The sequence below is a fragment of the Tasmannia lanceolata genome, unplaced genomic scaffold, assembly GCF_043159265.1.
Source record: "Tasmannia lanceolata isolate RefF3 unplaced genomic scaffold, GAP_Taslan_0.1 ptg000024l, whole genome shotgun sequence".
Taxonomy (NCBI): Eukaryota; Viridiplantae; Streptophyta; class Magnoliopsida; order Canellales; family Winteraceae; genus Tasmannia; species Tasmannia lanceolata.
Genome location: NW_027518701.1, coordinates 14,492,091 through 14,501,360, shown reverse-complemented (window position 1 = coordinate 14,501,360; position 9,270 = coordinate 14,492,091). Strand labels below are relative to the sequence as shown.

The 9,270-nt window shown below is 40.0% G+C and overlaps 1 protein-coding gene across 1 annotated transcript; it reads left to right on the top strand.

Annotated features, from left to right (window-relative positions):
• Positions 1-8,003: 8,003 nt before the first annotated feature.
• On the top strand, positions 8,004-8,775 carry LOC143857072 (uncharacterized). The gene is made up of 2 exons (XM_077367343.1): positions 8,004-8,669; positions 8,764-8,775. Exons 1-2 carry the CDS (start codon positions 8,004-8,006, stop codon positions 8,773-8,775), a joined length of 678 nt encoding a protein of 225 aa, XP_077223458.1.
• Positions 8,776-9,270: the final 495 nt, after the last annotated feature.

The window sequence follows — 9,270 nt, the reverse complement described above, 5'->3', positions numbered from 1 at the left end:
TTCAGGGTCTGCAACTTGGGAGGAGCCTCCAATGTTGAGATTTTTGGTTTTGGGAGGCATTGTGAGAAGAAATGTGAGTGGAGAGATAGCCCTAAAATGAAGGAGAATAAGAGAAATAGAGAGAAATAGAGAGAAATAGAGAAAAATAGAGAAATAGAGAAGGATAAGGGTTTAAAAACAAGGAAATGGCCCTAGAATGGAAGAAAAGAGAAGAAGGGGAGAAAAAAGGAGAAATTTTAGGGTTTGAAGAAGAAAAATGGGTTGGTAGGAAGAAGAGAGTTAAAGGAAATGGTTTGAAGGAGGAAAAGGGGTTGTGGAAGGAGAAAAAGGAAGAGAAAGAACGAAAATGGAGGTAGTTTTTTTTAGAAGAAAGGGAAGGAAGAGGGAAAGGGGAGAGGAGAAAATGAAAAAAGAACCGGATCCAGGGGTTTTAACGCTCCTGGACCGATTCTCGGAGCTCCGAGAAATAGTCTCGGAGTTCCGAGAACACACGCGTTTTTTTGATTTTTCTACTGTCCGATTCTCGGAGTTCCGAGAACACACGCAATTTTTTTATTTTTCTACTGTCCGATTCTCGGAGTTCCGAGAAATTTTCTCGGAGTTCCGAGAAGCCTGGAAGAAATCTCGGAGTTCCGAGAAATTTTCTCGGAGTTCCGAGAAACGCTCCAGAGCCCTCTGTTCATTTCCTCGGAGTTCCGAGACAAAATCTCGGAGTTCCGAGAATTTTTATTTATTTATTTTTTTTTTTTTTTTGAATGGGAGGAGAACAGAGTTATATGTGATATTTTGAGTTGCAACTTAACCAACCATGATCCAATGCATGAACATAGATGACTTTCCGAGGGTTTTGATGATGGCGCAAGGCCAAAGTTTTAAGTATCTTAATTTTGGGTGATGGTACCGACTCCCCCTTGAAATGAAGTGGGCTATGGGTACCAATTGAGTGATTTTTAGAGTTAGGGTTGGATCATCAAAAACCATGTAGTCACAATCAAAATATGAGATATATATATACAAAGATAATTATGTCTTCTATTCATGCTTCATGTGCAAACTCTTTCATTTGATCTAGACTCCAAATGTTGAGTCCACTCCTAAGGTCACAAAATCGATCCTCATTAAGGGGTTTTGTGAAGATATCCGCCAATTGTTCATTGGTGTGGATGTACTTAATTTCAATATCCCCTTTTTGAGAATGATCTCTTAAGAAATGATGCCTTACCTCTATGTGCTTAGTCCTAGAATGTTGAATTGGATTTTTTGTCAAGTTGATGGCGCTTGTATTATCACAATGGATTGGAACATTACTAAATGCAAGATTATAGTCCATGAGAGTGTTCTTCATCCATAGGATTTGTGCACAACAAGCGCCGGCCGCAATGATCCGATTGAAACCTAGCACAAATGCACACGCTAAACATTATATCCGGCCGACTAGCGGTCAAATATAATAGACTTCCTATCATTCCTCTAAACTTTTTCTCATCAACCGGTTTCCCACTTTCATCCTTTTCTAATTTGGTGGAAGTGCTCATAGGAGTTGGCTTGATTTGAGAGCTATCCATGCCAAATTTCTTAAGGAGTTCCTTAGTATACTTCTCTTGGTTGATGAAAATTCCATTTTTACATTGTTTGATTTGAAGTCCTAGGAAATAGGTAAGCTCTCCCATCATACTCATCTCAAACTCTTTTTGCATGGATTGTGCGAATTCTTCACACATCTTATCATTGGTAGCACCAAATATTGTATCATCTACATAGACTTGAACAATAAGCATATCTTTTCCTTTTCTTTTAATAAACAAGGTTTTGTCAACCGTGCCCATTTGAAAGCCACTCTCTAATAGGAAGGAGCTAAGCCTCTCATACCAAGCTCTAGGAGCTTGCTTTAGACCATACAAGGCTTTGTCCAACCTATATACGTGATTAGGGTATTTGAAATCCTCAAAACCGGGAGGTTGTTCAACATAAACTTCCTCCATAATATACCCATTTAGGAATGCACTCTTCACATCCATTTGATACAACTTAAAGTTTTTATGGGATGCAAATGCAAGTAGCATCCTTATGGCTTCCAATCTAGCAACCGGAGCAAAGGTCTCATCATAATCGATACCTTCCTCTTGGTTGTAACCTTGGGCTACCAATCTAGCTTTATTCCTTTGAATATCTCCATGCTCATCGAGTTTGTTTCTAAACACCCATTTAGTCCCAATAACCGGGTGATCACTAGGCCTAGGAACTAACCTCCATACTTGGTTTCTCTCAAATTGGTTTAGTTCCTCATTCATAGCAATCATCCAAAATTCATCCTTTTCAGCTTCTTTTATGGACTTGGGTTCTATTTGGGAGATAAAGGCCATGTTGGCACAAACATTCTTATAGTGAGATCTTGTCTTAACTCCTTGTGAGGTTTCACCTATGATTTGAGTAGAGGGGTGACTAGACATGATTCTACTATGTTTAGGAAGACTTTCTACTTCAAGTTCTTCTATAGGTTGACCTTCTAAATTAAGATTTTCTAAGGGTTGGACAATGGACTCTACTTGACTAAGAGGCTCTAGAAGATTGACACCATCATCATCTTCATTAATGACATTAGGAGGTTCAAATGACTCGTCAAATTTGACATGCACGGATTCTTCCACAATTTGAGTTCTTTTGTTATAGACTCTATAAGCTTTACTATGGGTTGAATAGCCTAAGAAGATACCTTCATCGGATTTTGAATCAAACTTATGCAAGGTGTCTTTCATGTTTAATATAAAACATTTACAACCAAAGACTTTGAAATAGCTAACTTTGGGGGGTGTTCCACTCCATAGTTCATAAGGTGTTTTGTTAAGGTGAGGTCTAATGAGCACTCTATTTAAAATATAGCAAGCCGAGTGAACGGCTTCCGCCCAAAAGTTTCTTGGAACATTGTGCTCATTTAACATAGTTCTAGCCATTTCAATAATAGATCTATTTTTCCTTTCAACTACCCCATTTTGTTGGGGAGTTCTTGGAGCCGAGAAATTGTGCTTGATTCCATTTTCATTGCAAAAGGTATCAAACTCAAAGTTCTCAAACTCGGTTCCATGATCACTTCTAATTTCATTTATGAAAACCCCTTGTTCATTTTGAATTCGCTTGCACAAGTTGACAAATTTCTTGAAGGTTTCATCTTTACTAGTTAAGAATAACACCCAAGTGAATCGAGAGTAGTCATCAACAATCACATATACATATCTACTTCCTCCTCTACTACTAGTCTTCATGGGACCAAATAGGTCCATATGAAGGAGTTGGAGTGGACAAGAGGTAGATAATACACTTATGGGTTTAAAAGAGTTTTTAGCATGTTTTCCATGAATGCAAGCACTACAAACTTTATCTCTAATGTATTTGAGTTTAGGTAACTCTCTCACAAGATTCTTAGAAGATAATCTTGAAATTAAATCCATATGAGCATGACCAAGTCTCCTATGCCATAACCAAGGGTTATCATCCATGGCGGAGAGACATTGGATGTTTTGATTTTCAAGGTCTTCTAATGCTAATGAATACATATTGCCATCTCTATATGCAACAAATTCAACATCATTATTCTTGGAATTCAAAATTTTACATCTATCTTTTTCAAAAAGAACTTTGTGACCAAGATCACATAGTTGACTAATGCTTATTAAATTAAATGAAAGACCGTCAACGAGCAAAACATGTTCAACCTTAATGTCCTTAATTTTAATGGTACCTTCACCGAGGATTTTGCTTCTTGTATCATCCCCAAAGGTGACATTTCCTTGATGACTCATGGTGACAAAGGCGAACTTGCTTACATCTCCCGTCATGTGCCTTGAGCAACCGCTATCCAAAAACCATTTGTCCTTTGAGGGTTTTCCTTTCAAGCACACCTACAAGAATCAAAGCTCATGTTGAAGTTTTAGGTACCCACTTTTTCTTGGGTCCTTCAAGGTTAGCAACATCATAAAGCTCATTCTTTTTAACCCACATAAATTTTGTTGCTTTTGATTTCTTAACATTGCATGCAAACCTTAAGTGTCCTATTCTACCACAATAGTGACAAGTGGGAATAAAGGCACTAGTGTTAGCATGGATGTAGGAGAAATTTCCTATAGCTTTATTTTTGAATGAGGCTTTTCCTTTAGAAAAGGGTTGGTAACCAAGACCATTTTTTTCTAGAGAGACAAGCTTATTTTCAAGAATTTCATCTAGTTTATTTTTGCCACATGAGAATTTTTTAAATGTCAAATCAAGTTCTTTGCATTTCAAAATAAGTTTCTCATTTTCTTCTTTTAAGCTTTTGTTTTCAAAGATTAATTTGTCTACTTCTTCATTCAAAGCTTTGTTTTCCAAAAACAATTTTTCACTTGTATTGGTTTGCAAATCGAATTCCTTTTTCATGAACCCAAAATCCCTAGTGACATTTTGTAATGACTTTTTCATTGTTTTGTTTTTGGCGAGTTGTAAATCCAAATTTTCATGAAGTTTTTCACAAGCAAAAATTAGTTCATCATTAGAGAATTCATGAGATAAATCATCAACATCATTTACCTCAGATAAGGAGATGTCTTGTGTTACATCGGCGAGTCCCATGAAGCAAAGGTCATCTTCATCCTTTCCGTTGGATTCATTTCCGGATGAAGCACTCCCTTCATCCCAAGCCGCCGCACACAAAGCCTTTTTGCCATGTCTTCTATTCTTCCTATCCTTGTCATTGTTGTTGATGAGTGGGCAATTTGGCCGTATATGACCAACCTTGTTGCACTTATAGCATCTCATCTCCTCTTTGTTTGAGGGTCTATTTCTTCCTTGGCTAGAGTTGCCTCCTTTCTTGAATTTGAGAAATTTCTTGAATCTCTTGGTGAAGAGAGCAAGATCATCTTGTGTGTCTTCTTCACTCTCTTCCTCTTCACTCTCAACTCTTGCTTTGAAAGCTATTCCTTTCCTTTTTGTATCTTCCTTTTGTTTGTTTAAGGTTTCTCTTCCTTTTAAAATCATTTCATAAGTTGTTAATGAACCTATTAAGTCTTCTAAGCCCATTTTTGATACGTCTTTTGCTTATTCAATGGCGGTGACCTTGGGATCCCAATCTTTAGGTAAAGACCTAAGTATTTTGGTAACTAAGTCCTTGCTAGACAATTGTTTACCTAAGGATCTCAACCCATTTGTTATGTTTGTGAACCTAGTATGCATTTCGGCAATGGTTTCATTTGGGTCAATCATGAATAGCTCATACTCTCTAAAGAGAAGATTCATCTTGGACTCTTTCACTTGATTTGTCCCTTCATGAGCTACCTCTAGCATATCCCAAATCTCCTTAGCGGTTTCAAGAGTAGAAACTCGATTGAACTCCTCGGGAGATAAGGCACAAATCAAGGCATTCATTGCTTTTGCATTGATAGTGGATTCTCTTCTTTCATTTTCATCCCATAGTTCCATATCAACACTAGGTTCATTATATCCATTTTGGATACTTCTCCAAACATCAAAATCCAAAGATTTTAAAAACACTCTCATTCTAGCTTTCCAATATGGATAGTTTGAGCCATTGAAGAAGGGAGGTCTAGTGGTGGATTGCCCCTCATTGCTATGAGAAAAGGTTGCCATTTGAATCTTTCCCTTGTAGGTTTTCAAAGAGAATTCCTATGTAAGAGCCTAAGCTCTGATACCAAGTGAAATTCCACTTAGCAACCCAAGAGGGGGTGAATTGGGTTTCTTTTCACATGATCGGAGGAGATGCGCTGATCCTTGATCCTGAAAGCCTTATCACCCCAGCCGAGGGACCTCTCACGAACTGGAGTTCCCAGGTCATACCCCGAGTCATCATCCAGTACAGTCCTGTTTCTATCAAAGAGTCTGTTGTCTCTAGCTATATGTCCATTTCCGAGTCAAAAATAGAGTTTGCTTTATCTGATGTTTCTTTTGATGCAGGTACAGTTGTGATCGAGCCCGTTGATGAGGAGTCTTTCGATGCCGTTGTTCAATCCGATGCAGAGTCCATTGCATCTTCCGTTGAGTCTATCGAGTCTGTCGATTCTGTTCATACGATAGTCTAGTCTGATGATGAGTCTGTAAAGATTTCTAAAGATTTCAATACTGAGCCCATTGAAGGCGCGTCAACAGATGTAACTTCGATTTCTTTGAATGAAATAAAAGACTCTTCTTTTTATTCGCCTGTCTCTACTTCAATTTCTGCTTCGTTATCTGATCAAATTGATAATAATAATAATCAAGACTCCCCCTCTAATGAGGATGCCGACGAAACTCCCCCTGAAATCAAACACATGATTAGGCAGGAGGAGCAGCGTCGAGCAAAACCATTCGAAGAGGAAATCGAGACCATCAATATTGGTGATGAAACCCTAATTCGGGAAATTCGAATTGGCAAAACATTAACTCCCGAAGAGCGTGCGGAATTAATTGCCCTGTTAAAGGAATTCAAAGAAGTTTTCGCTTGGTCCTATGATGACATGCCGGGATTAAGTGAAGACATTGTTCAACATAGACTTCCCCTAATCCCGGGTGCCAGACAGAAAAAGCAAAAACTTCAAAAAATGAAACCAGAGTGGGACTTGCTAGTCAGAGATGAAGTTCAGAAGCAATTGGATGTTGGCTTCATACAAGTTGTTGAATACCCTGAATGGCTAGCCAACATAGTACCGGTGCCCAAGAAGGACGGAAAAGTCAGAATGTGTGTGGATTTCAGAGATCTGAACAAAGCAAGTCCAAAAGATGATTTTCCTTTGCCACACATAGACATCTTGGTGGACAACACAGCAGGCCATGCTCTCCTTTCATTTATGGATGGATTCTCAGGATACAACCAGATCAAGATGGCTCCTGAGGACATGATCAAGACGGCTTTCATCACTCAATGGGGGACATATTGTTACAGAGTTATGCCATTTGGACTCAAAAATGCTGGAGCAACGTATCAGAGAGCTGCTACCACTTTACTGCATGACATGATACACAAAGAGGTCGAAGTATATGTTGATGACATGATCGTTAAAGCGAAGACTAGGGAAGAGCATGCAGGGGCATTGAGAAAGTTCTTCCAGCGAATCCAAAAGTTCAAGCTCCGTCTCAACCCGAATAAGTGTGTATTTGGGGTTACATCAGGAAAGCTGCTGGGATTCTTGGTCAGCCAGAGAGGGATTGAAGTAGATCCGCAGAAAATCAAGGCTATTCAAGAAATGGCTCCGCCAAAGACTGAGAAGCAGATCCGTGGGTTCTTAGGAAAGGTCCAGTACTTGAGAAGGTTCATTGCACAGTTGACAACGACTTGTGAACCGATTTTCAAGCTCTTAAAGAAGAATGCTTCAAAGAAATGGAATGAAGAGTGTCAAGAAGCTTTCGAGAAAATCAAACAGTGCTTGGCTTTACCACCAGTTTTGTCACCAATCATACCAGGACAACCGATGTTGCTGTACTTGTCTCTTACTGACACAGCGATGGGGTGTATGTTAGCGCAGCAAGACCTAGAGTCAAAGCGAGAAAGAGCCATTTACTACGTCAGCAAGAAAATGTTGGAGTACGAGCAAAAGTACACCATTCTTGAGAAGACTTGTCTAGCATTAGTTTGGGCTACTCAAAAGCTGAGGCATTATTTGTTATCGAATAGGGTTCTTCTACTCTCCCGGATGGACCCATTGAAATATTTGTTCGAGAAGCCAGCCCTCACCGGAAGAACCGCCAGGTGGTTGTTGTTATTGTCTGAGTTCGATATCACTTATGTCACTCAGAAGTCAATTAAGGGGCGCGTGATAGCTGAACAGTTAGCTGATTCACCAGCAGAAAATAATGAATTTTTGAAAGCAGAGTTTCCAGATGAGGAGATAATGACTGTGGAAGATGAAGTTCCAGACACAAAGTGGTTGATGTACTTTGATGGAGCAGTCAACAATCGAAGCCAAGGTGTGGGGGCGGTGTTGGTGTCACCAAGAACAGAGTATATCCCTATATCCATCAAACTTCAGTTCAAGTGCACAAACAATATGGCAGAATACGAGGCGTGTATCTCAGGTTTGGAAGCAGCCATAGCCTTGCGCATTCAGGACCTAGATGTATTCGGGGACTCAATTTTGATTATCTGTCAAACTAACGGAAACTGGAAAACAAGAGACGATAAGTTGATCCCGTATAATACGTACCTAGAGTCTCTGGTCAGAGAATTCGGAAATATCACATTCACTCATTTGTCCAGAACAAAGAATCATTTTGCGGATGCATTAGCTACTCTGGCTTCAATGCTTGATATTTCTGCAACAATGGAGGTTCAACCATTAGAAGTGCGACTTCAATGGGCCCCGTCACATGTTAACGCTATTGAAATAGCAGCGAGGTGTTCAGATGGCAAGCCTTGGTACACGGATATCAAAAACTTCATCTCAGGCAAAGGACATCCGCCGGAAGCTTCAGGAAAAGAGCGAAGGTCTCTTCAGAAAATGGCCTCTAACTTTGTCATCTGTGGTGAAGAGTTGTACAGAAGGTCGTTCGATGGAATCCAACTTTTGTGTATAGATGAGGATCAAGCAGCTGAGCTCATAGAGCAGACACACGAAGGAGTCTGTGGACCGCATATGAACGGAAAGATGCTGTCAAGGAAGATTCTCAGACTTGGTTATTACTGGCCGACAATGGACGCAGATTGCTACGCCTATGTGAAGAAATGTCACAAATGTCAGGTCTACGCCAATCTCATCCATGTGCCGCCTTCTCAATTGCATTCTCTTACTTCACCGTGGCCGTTCTCAGTATGGGGAATAGATATCATCGGGAAGATAAGTCTGAAGTCTTCTAGCGGCCATGAGTATATCCTGGTCGCCATTGATTACTTCACAAAGTGGATAGAAGCTGCTTCGTATGCATCATTGACCTCGGCTTCTGTTGCGAAGTTCATCAGAACGAATATCATTTGCAGATATGGAGTACCACATGAACTAATTTCAGACAATGGGTCCCATTTCAAGAAGGAGGTAGCGCGCCTGTGTGAGGAGTTTAAGATCAAGCATCATAAGTCTTCGCCATATAGACCCCAAACAAACGGAGCTGTTGAGGCTGCTAACAAAAACATCAAAGTGATCATCAGCAAGATGACCGAGACTTACAAAGATTGGTCGAGCAAGCTCCCGTATGCTTTGTGGGACTATAGGACGTCGATCAGATCCTCTACAGGTGCAACTCCGTATTCTCTGGTGTACGGAATGGAAGCTATCTTGCCTGTTGAACTGCGAATTCCCTCCCTGAGAGTGATGATGGAAG

Excerpts from the sequence above, each read along its gene's own strand:
- LOC143857072 (XM_077367343.1), top strand. The coding sequence starts at position 8,004 with ATGGCAGAATACGAGGCGTGTATCTCAGGTTTGGAAGCAGCCATAGCC.